The sequence below is a fragment of the Thunnus maccoyii genome, chromosome 3, assembly GCF_910596095.1.
Source record: "Thunnus maccoyii chromosome 3, fThuMac1.1, whole genome shotgun sequence".
Taxonomy (NCBI): Eukaryota; Metazoa; Chordata; class Actinopteri; order Scombriformes; family Scombridae; genus Thunnus; species Thunnus maccoyii.
Window position 1 is genome coordinate 27,892,882 of NC_056535.1, and position 16,971 is coordinate 27,909,852.

At 37.7% G+C, this 16,971-nt stretch overlaps 1 protein-coding gene across 3 annotated transcripts in view; it reads right to left on the reverse strand.

The window, feature by feature from the left end:
• The window catches only part of igsf21a (immunoglobin superfamily, member 21a), a 186,936-nt gene extending 172,512 nt beyond the window's left edge, over positions 1 to 14,424 (reverse strand). For all 3 annotated transcript variants that reach the window (XM_042406772.1, XM_042406771.1, XM_042406773.1), the window contains exon 1: positions 14,064 to 14,424. In XM_042406772.1, the coding sequence (XP_042262706.1) occupies positions 14,064 to 14,202 (139 nt within the window). In that variant the 5' untranslated portion in view covers positions 14,203 to 14,424. The remainder of the gene's footprint in view (positions 1 to 14,063) is intronic.
• Between the last annotated feature and the right edge of the window lie 2,547 nt (positions 14,425 to 16,971).

Consider the following 16,971-nt stretch of genomic DNA (forward strand, 5'->3'; position numbering starts at 1 on the left):
GCACAAGCCAAACTCACTTTCAGAGTTAAATGAACACTGACAGTTTTATCGGGTAAGCATAAATTAAATAATCTTTGCCTTATATAAAAATTCAGAATGGAGGAGCAAACAGCCAAAAGTTAAGTGTAATCACCAGAGGAGCTGAAACAACCTTGCAATATTAACCTTCGTCTTGAAAAACAGTTAAGTAAAATAATCACATCTACACGGGCTATATCCATATTGACTGTAGTTTCTATTATTGTATAATTCATGTCACATGTTTAGGAGATTAATTCTCTGAACTTGCATGACAAGTTCTGTGGCAGATCAAAGGTTTGCTGATAAATGTTATCATAAATGACAGATGTTATAGGATGAACACAGAGACTCGTCCTATCGTAGACTGATTCCGTCTGTGAAACTTCACTAAGACCTGCTCCCGTGAATAGAGATTGATGTCTTCATGATTTTTAGTGATAGAAAATGTCGGGATGCTGTCCCGAGGGAAGAAAGTCTCTCTGTGGCTCATATGTAGGAAGTCAGCATACATATAAGGAAATAATCTGTTGTCATGAAATGCATAGCCCACACAATCCTCCTTTACTCCCATCTGCACAGCTTCAGCCCATCCAGTGACGTCAATGTGCAGATTAGTGCTCCCCCCCCCACCCCCCACCCCCCTCCTCTCCCATCTCTTCCCTTTTTCATGCCTAATCTGGACTTTTCATGAAACCTCTGTGATGCTGCATTCACTGCCTATAAGATAGCTTTGAATAGCTCTAGACATACGAAACTGAAGTGACAAACTAAAAAGCCAAAACAGTGATTTAGGATTTTAGAGTTACTACATGTTGAGAGTGTAGGGAAGAGTAAAAGGAAGCTTTAAATTACAAGAAAAAGAATAGGATTCCCAGTCCGTTAGGTTAAAGTATAGATGTTTACATTTAAAAACGTATGAAAGAAAATCCTCAACAGTAGAGAAAATATAAAGGGCTTACATATATTAATATGTAAGAAAGTAAAAAAAAAAAAATAATAATAATAATATATAAAGGATATTTTGTACTATATATATATATATTTATATTTATATTTATACAAAATTATGATGATTTTGGAGGATGTAGTTTGTGGTGCTCTTAAATTATATTACATTATACTGAGAGGTGTTTCTATATTAAATCTACTCTCATTGATATAAATGCATTGGACAAAATATTAGAAACACCTTTCAGTTTGAGGCAATATAATTCAACAGCACCACAAAGTAAAGTCTCTAATACTGACCATAAAGCTGAATCTACACCTCTCTAAAAAAGTTTCAACTAACATTTTACCCTTCATGACGGAGGGATTTTCTGCAGGACTGTTGTAATGTACTGCTTTAGTATTAGCTAGGTGTACCTAATAAACTGGCAACTGCTACATTTCTATAGACACATATTTTGACACAGAAAATTAAAAGAAAAAGTATCATGTGTTATTTCCCATTAGTTTTACTTATCTACAGTGCTGTTTTCTCCTTTTCTAGTGAGCAAAGTACAATATCTCCTGTCTTATCATCTCAGATTTGGTTTATTTTACTGCTAATGCAAGTCATGAAGATCCTACATGTTTCTTTATACCATAACCTTCATGTACTGTACATATTGTATGCTAACACAGGAAATCACAAGGACAGTCAGTGTTTTATCTTTAGGTCACAGTGACGTTGAATAATTCCACTTGCTCAGGTACACAAAAAAGGGTCATTGCTAGCAAAAACAAAAGCAAACTGCAAAGAATCAGAAAGTTGGTACATGAAAAATCCTCTGCGCACAGCAGTGTTACTCTCGGAAGCTTAAACCTCCCGTGATAAACCATGAATGCAGAGATAAGTGTCATGTATAGTATACAAGGCACTTCTCAAAGTCTTTAATAAGGAGGCTAATGTTGGGACACAGTGGCAGAGCAATTGTTATTACTCAGCAGCCGTGTTTGAACACGATAAGCAAAATTGCATAATCCACATTAGCATAGGAAACAGTGAGGCGAGAATACACTAAAACTGCTGATAAAGCCTGTCAAGAAATTCCTGCTTATGCTGGCTGCTAATTTCAGAAAAAAAGGGTCTAATATTAAAATACTATATCCATGAAAAATGTTAATAGATAACATTTCTGGTATGGGAGCATATGGCACTATTTGACAATAATGTAGGCCTACTGTACAGTAGATCACAAACAGGAATATTATATATATTATTATATTATACTTTTTTATAAGTAGCCTGTCTTGGGAGAACTTTCTGAGCAAAGCTTCTCTACTCTTTTTCCTATCTCTCAAAACCACCAGCTGCTGAGGGAATCAGAGTTGCTTCAAACTCCCACGCAAGCCAAAGACATCAGCAAGGAAACCTACATCTGTGTATGAAGGACTTCAGGGGTAGAAAGGGAAGTTACTGTACTGTTTGAACTTCGTTGCCCCAAGCATTAAGTTGTCTCTACTAATCACAGGGTTTATCATTTGATCATTTGGAGCATTGCTGCTTGAAAACGCAAACGTATTTTAGTCATATAGGCAAAGGAAAGTTCATTTTTCCTTGATTCTCTCCCTTACCACTTTCCATGCAAGAGGTTGTTGCGGTAGCAGAGGGGGAGGACAGATTTATCATAATGGTTAAAGATTCTATTGCATTATTTGCATTGTGGGAGACATACAGTATGCCCTGTGGTTGACCCCCTGGGCTTGAGGCTTCCAGGCAACAAGTCATCTTGGATGCAAACCCCATAGTTGAAGAAGCAAGCTGTTAATAAAATATGTTAATGGATTTCCAATGACTGGTTCACTGCAAACACCACACTTTAGCTCGTCCAAAATGTCAAAGAGATGATTTGGTTTCACACATTTACCTGAAAGGCAGATAGCTGGCATGTATGCTAATGCTCAGAATATGTTATTCTCTCATATGTGGCTTATCACTGTCTCAGACATTTCAGGGTGTCACGCTAGTGGGATGGATGCCTTTGAAGAAACTAAAAGCCAGAATTTCTTTCAAGATCAACACCCATACCTCAATGTGAAAAGCAAATGCATGCACAGTTGAGAAGTGTAAACCTGCTTCAGACCTGCTGTTGGAAATTTTGTAGCTTAAGTGTCTGAGGCGTGTTAAATAATAGCATAACAAGTTTATTCAGCCTCTCTGTGAAACAGCACAATGTGATGTTCACAAAATAAAGGTTTGAATCAAAGTTAAAGGACTACAATAGTCTTTGAGATCTTTGCCATTGAGATTTCTGCGAACAAAATTGGAGGTGAATGGAAGAACAGAGTTTGTAGTGCTCAAAGAATGATTATATTTATATTATATATTTTATTTATATAATTTTATATTTGGAAAACTAAATGTCAGGAAACAATGTGCTGGTTTCTCTAGGACACATTTTTGAGTTCTCTACATTTGGTCCAAAGTGTTATCCCTCTGCAGTAGAAAAATACTCACTGAACACTGTAACCAGGAAAGTTGGGTACTATGCTTGAACAAAAACTAACCCCATTGCTAGATAACACTTGAGGTAGAAGGGAAATATTTTTCCTTCTCCTTTTTGTGATTTGGATGAACTGACCCTATAATGACAAGGTGAAATAAAAGCTACATCATTTTCATGTTCTTTTATCCCTCCCAAATGTCTGTTCTAATTCATATGTCTCTTTTTTCTCCCGATAAAATGTTACAATATAATTTTTTTTAAGTTTTTGTCCTGAACTTGGAGGCATATACATAAATGAATCCAATTAAACTGATTTGGAGTGACTCGCTAACCCCCCCCCCCCCCCACCACCACCACCACCACCACCACCACCAACTGCTCTTGACCACTTGTGGGTAGTAAATAGGATAGCAATATGGAGGGTCAGAGGTGTGTGTCTGGGTTTACATTTCCAGAAGAGTGTAGCTGTGCTCTAAATTATTAATTAATAACTAATTATTTGTTCCTTTGTTCTGCACCTTCTAATGTAACAACCCAGGTGAGGGAGGTGTGGGTGGAGGCCAGCGGTCCTCTTCAGCTCCACTTTGCTTTGTATTCCCTAATCTACACCCATTTATACGAGATCCAGTCAAATCTGAAGAATTTAATCAGATCCCTTTTGCAATTATATCCCGCCCACATGTTTCATTTAACTCGGAAATGCGTCACATTACGGAAGCTAAAAGTGCTCTTCACTCTACGCAGTTACTGTAAAGCCTCTCTACTTAATAATCAGATAATAAACTTTAAAATTCCCTGATGTCCTGCAGGGACTGCATCACCCCCCAAAGACCTTCTAAGGTCATTTTGATTTTTCAGTAAAAGCTATTTCATTTTTAGCACAGTGGTGTACATGTACAAAGCTGGCTGAAGCCCTTCAACAAAAGCTGTCATTTCTGGGTCACTAACCTGTTTCAAGTTTTAATATGGCTCTTTCATCACATTAAATGTAATTTCGAGTTACAAAAGATCCTGACTAAAAGGTGTGCATAACAAAAATTATACTTTAATTGAAGGTGATCGCTGAAGGAGACAATTGGTAGTCACAAACGGTATCTACAGTGAAGTTATTATTTACCACCCAGCCACGCTTGCATGGTATTGCTGCCCTGATGTTGATCAAAGTCCTCACAACTACTGTAAGAGACTCAAAGCAGTTTTGTGTTGCTGTGCGGTGTGACAATGGGTCCAAGTGAGCTACACTCTCTTATTCTTTGATTAAGTTACTATCCGAAAGCAATTAAATGTTATACTTTTTTTACAAACTGCAGCCCCCACAGTGTTCCGTATAGTGGACTGTCGCATCAGAGATATCAGTAGAATACATAATACAGTTTAAAGATGAATGGGGTCCTATCAGCTGCAGAGGATGGTGTGATATTAAATTATGCTACCTCATGTCATACACAGTTTATTAAGCCTAGATCTAGATGAATTAAAAATAGCCTAGAGTAGTTTAGATTTTTATTTATTTTTTTAATTTAAACTTTATTTAACTAGGAGAGTCTCTCTGAGATTAAGAACCTCTTTTTCAAGGGAGACCTGGCCAAGACAGGCAGCAGCATAAATAAAAACACAAAGTTACAGAGAGAAAACACAAAAGGAAACAAAATTAACGAGAAGTACAAATAAAGCAAGCATTGGGAACTCATATTTCAATTGTCAGTTTTGTAACCAGGTAAATTAAAAACATTGACATCTTAAGGAATCTGCCTCTAATTCTTTCATTTTGGATTTAAAAGTATTTAACAAGATTAATTCATTAAGTTTCAACTCATTCTGCAACGTATCCCATGCCGAGGGTGCAGAATACACAAATGCCCCTTTTCTAATTTCTGTTCGGCATTTGGGACAGAAAGCATAAAGAAGTCCTTAGAACACAGTATTGTCTGGCACTTTTCTATGTGATAAAACCACGTAGGTAGTATGGGAGCAGACCATGAATTGCCTTATATATATATATATAGATGTACCAATGTAAGAGCCTATGGGTGGCCAGAGAAGGCCATCCTACCCGAGAGTAGGAGTCTGACTCACAGTGGTGAGTCAGAGCTTTAAAATTGGTAATGAACCTCAAGGAAGCATGATAAACCGTGTCAACCATATGAAGACACTGAGCAGAGGCATGCATATATAAAAGATCACCATAGTCCAACACAGGTAAAAAAGTGTCAGAAACAAGTCACTTTTTTACATTAAAAGAAAAACACAACTTATTTCGAAAATGAAAACCCAGTTTTAGCCTCAGCTTTTACACCAGGTTCTGCACATGTGGCCTAAAAGTGAGGGAGTCATCAATCAAAATACCCAGGTATTTATAAGAGTTGAAACCTCTATTTCACTTCTCTCAAGAGTGACCACTGAGGGGATATTTTGTGTCCTATCCCTAGAGTTGGTAAACAACATAAGTTTGGTCTTATCAGCATTAAGAACAAGTTTCAGCTGAAGTAGGGTATTTTGGACAACAATAAAAGCATTTTGCAAGTATTCAATGGCCTGTTAAAGAGTTGATGCACAGAAGTATATAACAGTGTCATGACCAAGATTATTGACCAAGATTATTTATATAAATTGTGAATAAAAGTGGACCTAATACAGAGCTCGGTGGTATACCCTTGTAGATGGATACTATATCAGAACATAGACCGTCACATCTAATGTACTGAGTAATGTATATATGACCTATTACTAAGGTAGTATTGTTTGCTTTGAGAGTCTTGCGTTAAGAAGTTTTAAAACATCATAGTCAACTGTGTCAAAAGCAGATCAATAAAGGGTAATGCAAAATGTTGCTTCTTGTCAAGTGACACAGTCATTTACCACCTTCAGTGCAGCTGTGATGATTGATGTTTGATAAAATGGCATTGGTGTATAAAGACTCCTTTAGTTGATTGCTGACAAGAGCTTCAACAATTTTAGCCAGTACTAATAAATTAGATATTGGCCTATAGTTATTTAAAATAGATGAGTCACCCCCTTTTAATAAAGGGAGACCAAAAGCAGTTTTCCATAGGAAATTCCTCATTTTACACTATAAGGTTAAAAAGATATGCAAGAGGCTCTGCTACAAAATCAGCTGCCAATTTCAAAAAGTAAGGATCAATAAGATAAGATCCTGAGGATTTTCTAGGATCTAAAGTTTTTAGGGCTTTATGAACTTCTGGGATAGAGAAAGGTATGAAATTAAATGACTGAACAGTATACAGTGGAACGTCAGTACAGGATTTCATAGACGCAGAACAAGCACAGTCAAACAGAGAGCCAGGAGATATAAAGTGGTTGTTAAAACAATTCAATATTTCCATTTTTTCATGAACAGCAACTGGATACTTTATAGCAAAGGTAGGTACAGCTTGAGAGTTTTTGCTCACAGGAAGGGATTTTATGGTTTTCATAAATGTCCTAGGGTCATTTATATTTTCAGTGATGACAGACAAATAATATTCTGATTTGGCTTTCTTGATAAAAGAGGAGCAGTTATTTCTTAGGACAAGCCAATCAGTGGTAGAACCTTTTTTCCTTGTCTTAGCCCAAGCCGAGTTATGCTCATGAATAGTATCTGCTAGCTCAGAGGAAAACCAGGGGTTATCACGCCCCTTTACTCTCCTGAATGGGGCATGTGTGTTTATGATTTGCGTAAAACCATCATTAAAGAATGTCCAGCTGTCTCCACATCAGGGATCCGCTCTGTTCTACTCCAATTAAAATGAAACAAATTATGATAAAACCCCTGTTCATTAAAATGTTTAAGGTTCCTCTTACAAATGACTCATGGTTTTAATTAAGGGACCTTCATGTTCCTGATAACAGCAAAAACATAATGGTCACTTGCAAAAAACATCAACTGCTGAAAATTTATGAGAAGCATTAGTCAGAATCAAGTCAATTAAGGTGGACTTCTCAGGTCTTTTAAAATTTGGATGAGTGGGTGAATTAATCAACCGTGTAAAACTGACGGAATCACAAAAAGATTTAAAATCGTCAGATACTGGCTTAAGCCGATCCCAGTTAAGATCACCAGCTAAAACAATTTTTCAATAATTTAGTCTGGATAAGAGGTGCATCAAAGACTGCGACGCATTGTTTATGGCAGATGGAGGCCTATTGTATTGTGTAACACCCAACAACAGTTATACAGATGCCCTTGGCAATATCCACATTCACTGCCAGAAATTCCAATTGCTTGCAGATTGATTCAGACAGAACTACCTGTCAGCACGATAAACATTGTATCCATCCATGTTAATATCTTTATCAATAACTGAACTTGTCAGCCTAGTTTTGGATATTACAACAATGTCCATATCTGTTGATTTAATCCATATTCTAATCATATCCACCGTCCATTTTGGATAACAAGCTGTACACATTGAGATGATTAATATTTAGATCAGACAGAGATTTAACTCAAGGCTAAGGTTAGGTTGCACGTCACCAGATATAAGTAACAGTAACACAAATCAATCATCTCTGTTTAGCAACACTACATGATGATTCCTTTGACGTTTCATATGTTAAATCTGAACGAGATCTCTCATTGAGTGTAAAGTAGTTATGTAACACCAGAAGGCTTTGAAGGCGGGATAAGTCTCTGGGTAAATTCCATGATAAGTTCATGTCCTGTGCCAACAGCTTTGGGGTTTGCACAGATTGTACAACAGCCATAGAGCAAGTGCATCCATGAGCAATGTCTAGTGGGCAATACACATTGTTAGATGTACTCACCCAGGAACGATCACTTTTTCATCAGTCCCACACAGACAACACATAAAGTAAAGTCACGAGAAACGCCATTGTTTCTGTCCAGAGAATATGAGGGTGTGTGTGTGAGTGCAGAGCAGGCTGCAGACAGAGGAGTGGAAATGAGGATATTGGAGGAGGAGATGCGGTGGTGTGGCTAGGAAGAAAGGCCACGCAGGTGGAGACTGAGAGGTGCAGGAAGTCTTCAAGACCAAGGAGAGTTGGAGAGATAGATTCAGAGGATCAGAGCAGTTTGCATCCCAATTAGATGGTCCAGGAAGGAGATATCCTCATACTCTTCATAAAAAAGTTTGCAAATGCACTATGTGAATACTTTGCTTTACTTCAGTATGAATGTTAAAAGAATAAAAGACTTATTAGTAAAAACAAACAATATTTAACACTAATGTGGACTGACATGCTGCCATTTTGGATGGATCATTCAGTTAAGTAGAAATTAGTTATGAGCAAAAAGATATATGCTTTTACAGTAATTTCCATCTTAAATCTACTCCTCCTAATATATAGTCCTGAAAGAAAAAAAAGCATCTATAAAATAATTTAAACAGTCACAATGACTGACCAAAAAAACAATAGCAGAGCAAAACAATGAAGACGGCTTCTAATCTGAGCATAATCATTTTATATAACTGCTGAAAGCTGCAGTGCTGATGCAAAGCCTGGTGATTGTTAGATAGTGGCATAACCACAACTCATTTTCCAGCCAATATCTCTTCTCACTTCCTGTTATTCAAGATCAGCCATCAGTAGCTGACAGGCACAGTGCACCGGAAACCATCAGATCCAACAGAGATCCATGCCTGTTAAATCTGTCAACACTGCTATGATGTACAATCTACAAGCCAACCTGTGCTGTGAGGCTGGACATTTTCTTCAATGCTTTATTCAGCAGGTGGAACAAAAGGTCAATAAACTCTTAAAATCTTATATGGTTCAAATTTTAAGACACATGACATGAAAGTTGTTCAACATGTGTCAGATTCAAACATTCTTACCTACAGTACGCCAATTGTAAGCATGTGATGTTACCTTTTGTGTATTGCCACTATAATTTCACAGCCAATTGCCTGTAGCTGTAATATTGAATTTTTTTTTTTTCATTTTAACTCCTTTGCTTGTATTCTTTAACTCTAACAACCACAGCAGTGTGTTGGGCGGTGCATTATGGAAAACAAGTCCTTTTTCATAATGCTCTGTATCCCGTTGACCTTTGACACGTGAACATGAGTCCATGAGGGTTGATTATTTTACTCCTTATCCATGTAATATTCCTGTTAGTTTCTACTGGTAGCAAATCACTACAGCCTGCCTGGCCCACTTCCTGATCTAAATAAAATCAGACCACCTTGTACTTTACTGCATTGCTCTTTGAACCCGCATGCAGCTGTTCAGACCTGAACCTAAAGCGGCTGATAGGACATGCAAGGCACATGAAAATGTTTTCCTTCATCCTCTGCAACACTGATTGATTAAAACAAGATAAATATGAGCATATGAGGAGAGACGCATGATTGATTGCATTGGACAGCAAATTGTCACTAACTGTGAGAGAAAACAAGGATGGATAATATTCATGTAGCTTTCAAGAATTATGTAAAAGGACATATATCACTTATTATAGTATTACTGTGTAAAAAACTTCATGTATTCGCAGCTTGCACTAAAAAGTGAAAGGGAAATGAGATACAGCATTAGAAATACTTTGATTTCTATTAGGTTAGACTGATCTTAGAAAATGGTCTAGGCCAGAGGATGAATATGAGTGGAAATAGCAAGCCAACTGCTCTTACAAGAGGAAAAAAGATTCAAAAAGCTGAAATTTTATATAATTCCAATTCAACTTCTGAACACTCTTTTCTACAGTTCCTAATCTCTTAAAGAAATCTCTGAAGCTCTGTGAACCAATCCTGTTCTTCCCTAAATGGCACTGTAATACAGACAATAATAACACCGTCTGCCAACTTTTTTATTTATTTATTTATTTATTTTTCGGAGAGGGTGTGGCTGAGGTCTGTAAGGACAAAAAATCCATCAAATTACCCTGTACAAGATTTAAATGTAAAAACACACCCCTCTTATCAACCAAAATTACAAATGGGATTGCATTAGACAAATCACCATTCCCGTCTAGCTGAAACCATAAGAATTAAACTTTTTGCCCAATTAAATTCAAGGATGTAAAGTGTATTAATTTCTCCCCTACAAGAAGCCATAAATCAAAATGTGACAGCAGACAGCAATCTAAGAGCAGCAGTTTTGATTGGTTAGTCAAGATGAAGCTGGACAAATAGATCATCTGCCTCTCTTGGTCCTTTGGTATACTTAAGTATCGAGACATCAGGTCACAATTGTTAAAAGCAAGGGTTGTATTCAATTTAGTGACATCAACTTGCATGTTTTCTGTGTGTTTTTGTAAGTATTTCTGGGTATCTGCTTTTTTCAAACAGTCACTAGTCTCTTTAATTTAGGTTTAATTAATTTTGTGAAAACACCACTTTGTGGGTTATGGTTATGGGCCAGACTATGTCTTGGTCGGGCACAGTAACTTCTTGGAGTCTTGTTGTCAATGTAATGTCGCCAGGTGACCAGCACCAAGAAACAGTCTGGTACATAACCCTGCATAAAATCACAATGTTTACACGTTGTACAAATACAATAAACAAGATATGACGTGTCAATTAGATGTGCTGGTAGGCAGATATTGTTACCTTTGGACTGAGGCAGGCTAGATGTTTCCTTGTTTCCAGTCTTTATGCTAAGTTATGCTAACTGGTGGCTTGCAATTTATTCATATTTACCATGCAGACATGTGAGTGGTATTGATCTTCTCATCTAACTCTTGGCCAGAAAGCAAATAAGCAAATTTCCCAAACTGTGAAAATAAGTCATATCCACAGTTAGTTGACACTAATTAGCTAAATTGCAAATGTGCACTGCTATGTTTATGTTGCTACACCAATTAAAGCTCAGTGTTAAGTAGTAGTATCATTTCATTAAACACTGCAGGCTTTTTTGACAACAGTCCAAGACCACTGCTATTTAGCCTGCATTTAACGATTGCACAAATATTGACATCTTTTATCTTATGTGATAGTTTAACATTTTTGATACATTACAGCAAACTCAAGTTATTTTCACACTTCATCATTTGACCTGATTGGTGCTACTCTAGTTTAATTTACATGATGATTACATTAAGTACTTTAAAGAGCTTGTGTTTTTCTACAGTTTAGAATCTGACTTCATTCTGGCCAATTTGAGCCACTGCTATACAACTGGACTGAATTTGATTCCGCTATGAATGTTTGACCTACAGTGAAAGCAATGAGATCAATCCTTATAATGCTGTGTCTCCACTAATGCTGCAAAAGTCAATCAGATGAATCAGGTGCTCTGGAGGCTGAAAACACAGCTACATTCTTTGAAAATGGACATAAAACTGTGCCAGTGCCTTAGAAAAATACATGTTCAGTCCCTTACTACAAAATTATGTAATGTGGAACACCAACATATACTGCATTTATGGTATACTAAAGCTTTTATAGTTCCACTCACTAATTACACTCTACTGTTTGCGCTCATACAGTGGATATATAATATATATGTGCATGCATAAGACAAGTGTAAGAAATAGCTCCTGGGGAAACATTAAGTATACAGCCACTGAGTATGTAGCCTGTTCTTGAAACAGTGACTCTGTGACATGCTTAACGGCCAAACATAAATCTTAAATTACTGAACTTCACTAGCTGAGGTTAGCTTGTAGGCAAGGCTGCATTAAACAGGGGACTGTTCCACAATTTCTAAAAGGGAAGCATATCTGCCAGACAGCGATGGACTGTAACTTAAATGAGAGTTTCACTCTAAAATGAAATAAGTATGTGTCATTTCTCAAAATTCTTGCTGACATGAGGAAAAATGTTGAGGAAAATAAAAATGTATGGCATTTCATTACTTGGGAGAGAGATGAGAATGGAATAACTGACCACGGGTATTCTCTTTGGTGAAAAAAAAAAAAAATCTTAAGACACTGGTGCACTCATTGAAATAGAGAAACCTTGATTTAGTTTAAAAAAAAACACATAGACACAAGAAAATAGTACACCAGTATAAATTGAATGTGATATCCAGAAGACAGCAGACATCAGTTTATATAAAGAATACTGCCAGGGGGAAAAAAAGAAAATGACAATAAAGGTGAAATCCTAAGGTGTATCCATAGAACAAATCTATTTTGTTGAAACAGCACTGACAGCAAAAGCCAACGACAACTGTGCAGTCTGTCCGTAAGTCAACTCAAATCTTCCCAGTTGATCGGTTAAATTCTACCCTTCTCTGTTTGTTTACATGGAAATTACTGTTAACTACTGCATGAAAAATCTCACAGTCATTCAACTGTGACATGTAATGAAACCAGTATAATCTAACCTATTGTGACAATTTCAAATGAGCATGATTGCATTATTGAAGTATAGCCCTAAATACTTTACACAGCACAGGGCCTGTGTGTAGTTCCTCATCATCTGAGCAAGTCAGACCCAGAGGCATTTTTTATCTCTTAACATTATGTTAAGCTCAACTGACATAATGATTTCCTATATGGGTTGTTGAAGGTCAAAAACACTTCAAAACAACAAAATCCTCAGCTAACAGCACGGGTTAACAGGTTAGTTTGTAAAGCATGCTTCTCTGATGTTGGAGCAAGGAGACAACTTTCTTATAAAGTCCTACAAACACCACAGTGTTATCACCAGTCCACTGAGTTATGTGCCAGCTGAATGAACAGCAGCCTTACTCTTTCTATATTTCTCAGTAAAGGAATCAAGTGTTTATATTGCAGTCCTGTATAAAGCTCTTAATGATGCATGACACCTTGCAGAAAACAAAATGCCTCTGCGAGCCACAGGGACTACATGTGAGGACAAGCACTATCTCAAAAGTAAGGGAACAGCTCTACATTCCTGTCACCAAGTGCTTATCTGTTGCAAATATTTGAATGTAGTGGCTTCCCTTAAATTGCAGTGCAACAACATCCCCAGTCTCATCATCACTGCCTCCCCCCAAAAAAAAGACAACCCTATAGAGGACAACCCAATTCCTTTAGAATATTAGTTCAAATCCAGAATTCGCTGTCATGAAAAACGATGTGTTGTGTTTTCATCTTCTAAGCATCATCTAAACACGTCAACGGAGGACAGAGGGAAAACACGCGACAGTGATGCCACCGCTGTACTGAACAGACCGTGCTGAAGGCAGACATCTGCATAAAAAAAATACACTTTAATGTTCTTCTGGGCAACAACTGAAGAACTAACATCTGTTGAGCCCAGGTGCCACATCTGGTGTGCCAAAGCCACAATGACCAGAGCGCCGAGGAGTGCGCTTCAGCATGCTTTAGTTCTGTGGTGCTCAGATAGGTGCTGTCATGCATCCTGCTCGTGATAGTCAATGCAGATGAATTAAGACTTAATACATAACTAGGCCTCCTTCAACCCCTCTTCTTGCATTTCCTTTGAGCACATCGACACCACGCATTGTGCAGTCTGAACTGAATCCGACCATTATTCATTGATTTCTCTAGTCCACGACTTGGTTGGCACGGAGGGGGAAAGTTGGCAATAGGCAAGAAAGGCACCGATCGCCTCCATCCGGCTGTCCTGTTAATGGCCAGTTCCTATTTCACCTTCACATATGAATTGCTCAACTCACTGACAGTTAAGCTATCGTTAAACCCCACGCATGGATCGGAGGGGTCAACGCGATGGTCCGACTGTGTGAATTGTGAAAATGATATGACAGGGTCAGACTTACCGACGGCTAAATCCAGTAGATCTGCGCACAAGAGCAAGCACAATGAGAAGACGGTCATCTTTCCCTTATTTTGCAATAAATCCCAAACTCCATCTGCGTTTACATGCTCTCCGGGTTTCGGCTGTGTAATCCCCACCATTCCAGAGGTATGCGATTGAAAGGTGCCCCCAAACTATTCATGATGCAGCTCAAGTCTAAGTGGAGAAATCGGAGAAGTTGACTATGAATACAGCATTCAGAGCGGCGAAAAACGAGCATCAGATCCCGAAAAAGAAAGGTTGACGGACTGACTGCGATTTACCGAACAAGCGAAATGTTTTTTTTGTTTTTTTCCCTCCCAGTTTAAACAATATGGAGCTGAGCTGAGCCGCGTAGCAGAGATAGGCTCTGGAAAAAACGGAGAGGTTTGGATGAAAATGTGCTCCTCTCTCTCTCTCTCCCCCCCACCTCTCTCTCTCTCTCTCTCTCTCTCTCTCTCTCTCTCTCTCTCTCTCTCTCTCTCCTCCCGCCCTCCAGACAGACGCACAGTCATTCCTGATCACTCGCTCTTTTATTTCACACAATTTTCCCTAATCCTACCCTGGATTCAGACCCCTCTAAATCTGTCCATTAAGCCGATTTATTTCTGTTCGATTTTTTCCTTTGCAAAAACCGGTTTTTTAAAAATCCTCATGCTCCGTATGCTACATAGCCTATATTACAATTGCAAGAATACAAATACAGAAAGTAAAGCAGTGAGCAGACCATGTCCAGTTTATCGAATCATCAGAAAAGATTTAATGAATGTTTAGTTGTCATATTTTGTGCAGGGAAAGAAAGAAGGGTAAAATCACTACTCTGCTATCTTAAATAGATGCTGTTTACTAGGCTTTCATGTTGCATTAAACTATGATTCATTCAGCAGGAATGCTGTTTAACGTACTATAATGTCTACAAAATCCAAACAAATTTAACTGGAGCACATAAACATAATAAATATATTTTGTTGGAACAACATTAAAGCTCATAAAGACTTACTTGAACTTTATGAGTAGCTGTGTAATGGTTGGTCAGGTTTGGCCGGGCAGGTTAAAATCACTCTTGTGGTTCAAATTGGCTATGATCCTTTTGTCTCTTTTAAGATCATCTAGTGTAGATTCAAGTGTCAGGGAGTGGCGAAAAGTGACCATCCTCACTGGGAAGCATGATGCCTGTGTTACAGTACATCATGTGCCAATGCTGTGAATGACTGCAACACTACTCTGTAATGTCACTCAAATCAGAAAGCCTATTTTTAAATGTCACTTGCATTAAAATGATGCCCCACATATATGCTTAAGTATAACAATGGCATTTACTAAAAAATACCAATTAGCATTTCTCTGCTGTCACAGAGATGAACCCGTTTTACGTCATTGCTTTGGATGAGTTAAAATGTAAATAATGTGGAGTTAAATTTCGCATTTTGTGTTATTATGGTCAGCTCCAAATCACTAGAAATGTTAAGAGAGATGAGAACACACAAATTGTCAAGACTCCAAAATTTGGCACGTTCCTCTGGCTATGTCATTTTAATCAGTATCACTTTCGCAAGGTTAGCCCTGGTTAACTATACTCTCTTTTGCTCTGAAATGGTGTTTGCAGAACTATATGCCTTTTGTGAAATTGTCCCCAGACTTCTCTTTCAAACTCCAGGCAATAAGTTATTCAGGAAGACAGCCACTAGCATGCCAAATCCATTCTCCAAAAATATGAATTCAGTTGAATAAAGCCATTGGTTTCCCATTTTCAGCAAACTCAACTCAATATATCAAGGCCGTAAACTTGTATTGATCTGAACAGCAGTGACCCAGTAAGACCTCCCAGAAAAGCTGTTTTCTGGCAGGTAACAGTCTTGTGGTCTATACACTTTACTCAATATTATAACCTTGCAGTGCAACAAAATCAAATTGAACAATGAATTGAATAAGTTGTTCTTTATAAGGCATGACAAGGAAATGTTTCACAAATATATAAATGCAGCTCTTAAGAATATGCATTGCAGTGCTTGAGATGACTCCACTACATCCCCTCCCCCCACTGCTGATAGAGTAGAGAGGATGCTTCCTTGGTTAAGGTCTGCAGTACTAATGCACTATCACACATCTCTAGAGGGCAGTGTCAACAACAATTTATTGGGGTAACAGAGCTGAACGTGTTGCTGTCCATATGGCATCTAACGCATGAACAAAGAGGGGTCTTGTGCCTTGTGAGTGTCCACATGCTGTTTTCATGTGCTTACTATTCTCTTAGTGGGCACAGATCACTAAGCCTTAACCCTTACATGCTGTTCATATTCTGACCCATCACAGTATTTCTTCATAATTAGTCTCTATACTAAACTTCTGAACCACAAATCATTCATAAACACCTCATTAGTCACAGATAAATGGGTGATTAATCCTTAATGAAGCTTTCAGAGAGCAGAGAGAGTTTATTATTTAGTTTTTACGCTTTTTATTTATGGAGAAAAAAACATTTACGATCACACTATATGATGGTCCTATGTTACATAAAACTGGAGAACAAAATGATTTTGATGAATTATATTAAATGTGAAAAATGCAACAATATATCTTACAGAAATGTTTATCAGCTGCACAAAAATGTTTTTAAAAAGTTGAAATATTTTCAATTTTGTATATTCTGGGTCACATTAGAAGAAGTCATCAGAATTCAGGCTAAAAGAAAAAAGGGTTTGGGGTGTTTTTACCGCTCTCAGATGTAAAAATGGGTCAAATTTGACCCTGAACAGTGTGTAACGGTTAAATAGTTTTTAGCTTTTTATTTAGGAACTGAGGAATTGCCAGGAAGAGGAAACCTGACACGCAGATAGAACTGACTCCATCTCGGAGAGGATTACTCTGTCTCCTCTCATTCTTCTTGTCTT